The sequence below is a fragment of the Antrostomus carolinensis genome, unplaced genomic scaffold (assembly GCF_000700745.2).
Source record: "Antrostomus carolinensis isolate BGI_N321 unplaced genomic scaffold, ASM70074v2 scaffold27709, whole genome shotgun sequence".
Lineage (NCBI taxonomy): Eukaryota > Metazoa > Chordata > Aves > Caprimulgiformes > Caprimulgidae > Antrostomus > Antrostomus carolinensis.
In genome coordinates this window covers 1314-2515 of record NW_010341054.1, presented here as the reverse complement: position 1 = coordinate 2515, position 1202 = coordinate 1314, and the positions used below count along the sequence as shown (strand labels likewise).

At 50.7% G+C, this 1202-nt stretch overlaps 1 protein-coding gene across 1 annotated transcript in view; it reads right to left on the bottom strand.

The window, feature by feature from the left end:
* Positions 1 to 949, bottom strand: part of M6PR (mannose-6-phosphate receptor, cation dependent) — a 3163-nt gene extending 2214 nt beyond the window's left edge. The window contains 5 exon segments of the mRNA XM_010176372.2: position 1; positions 3 to 28; positions 225 to 334; positions 426 to 598; positions 777 to 949. The exon segment at position 1 is cut by the window's left edge and continues 95 nt beyond it. Of these exon segments, the coding sequence (XP_010174674.1) occupies position 1; positions 3 to 28; positions 225 to 334; positions 426 to 598; positions 777 to 949 (483 nt within the window).
* Between the last annotated feature and the right edge of the window lie 253 nt (positions 950 to 1202).

Here is a 1202-nt window from a genome sequence, read left to right as displayed (position 1 = left end):
GCTCTTCCGTAATGATGCTGAATGAACTCTGCAATTTGGGAAAAGATAATCATGTAAAAATACACCCAGGTGTGCTGAACTTCACCAGGAGACAGTTTTATCACTGATGGTAAAACATTGGAGGAACAGAAGGAAACCTCGCAGCCTCCCCAAAGCCCTCCTGCTTATCAACAAGCGCTTGTTTGGCAGCCTCCTGCTCCTCTCCCTCCTCACGTGGCACTCACCGCTGTAACTCCCCGCTTGCAAGAAATCATTATCACAGCTCTTCTCTTCTCACCACTGCAGTGACTGCCGTATGAATCACCTCCTTTATAGATCAGCATGATCCAGTCACCTGCCAAGAGAGAAACAACACAGGCTGCAAATCCAGAGCGGGGAGGCGAAAGGTAAATACTGAGGAAGAAAAGTACGGAGTGGGATCTTACTTCCATTGAAGACCTGGGTTTCATTGATCCTTCCTATCACCGTGGTCCTTCTGTTCTGTCTGTCTATTTGCACCAGGCCACCGAAATCGTGCAAGCTGCTGTTGACCTCCCTGCACACCCTGAACTGGTAGACGTAGTTTTCTGCTTTGCCTTTCTCCACAGTCACGTTAAACCTGCAGCGGGAAGGAGAGAGGACAGACAACCCGTAAGGTTACAAAGAACAGGGCAGCGGATTTGAGACCTGGAAGCCAGTCACAGCCCATTCTGTAGCCTGGCCCCAAATTTTCCCCTCCCCTTGGGCTAAGGGTCGGTACCACGCAGCCCCGAGGCCGGCAGGGTGTTGTGCTGTACCTTATTTGGCTCAGGGGCTCCAGTTTCCTCAGCAGGTCCCTTTCCATCTGTGACTCACTGCTCTCGTTACCGATGACATCGCAGCTCCTCTCTTTCAACTCTTCAGCCCCCACACCGACAGCGAGGGCCACAAAGACTGCCAGCACAGCAGAGGCACGGCAAGGCGAGGACATCCTGGACACACACCACAGAGAACGCAGAGGATTAACGGTTGCGGCCTTCTGCAAACTAACTTCAGGGTCTCGGAGACAATGATTGGCCACTTCCTCAGTCCTGACTGCAAAAAGGAGAAGTCAAAACCTAAAAACATTTCACAGTTCCCAAAAGACACTAAATCAGAATCTCTTGCACAGTCAGAGACAATTCCCTGGGCTAATTTGGGATTGTTTTCTGAATTTTGCCTGGGGACCAGAAGAAGTTTTGCTG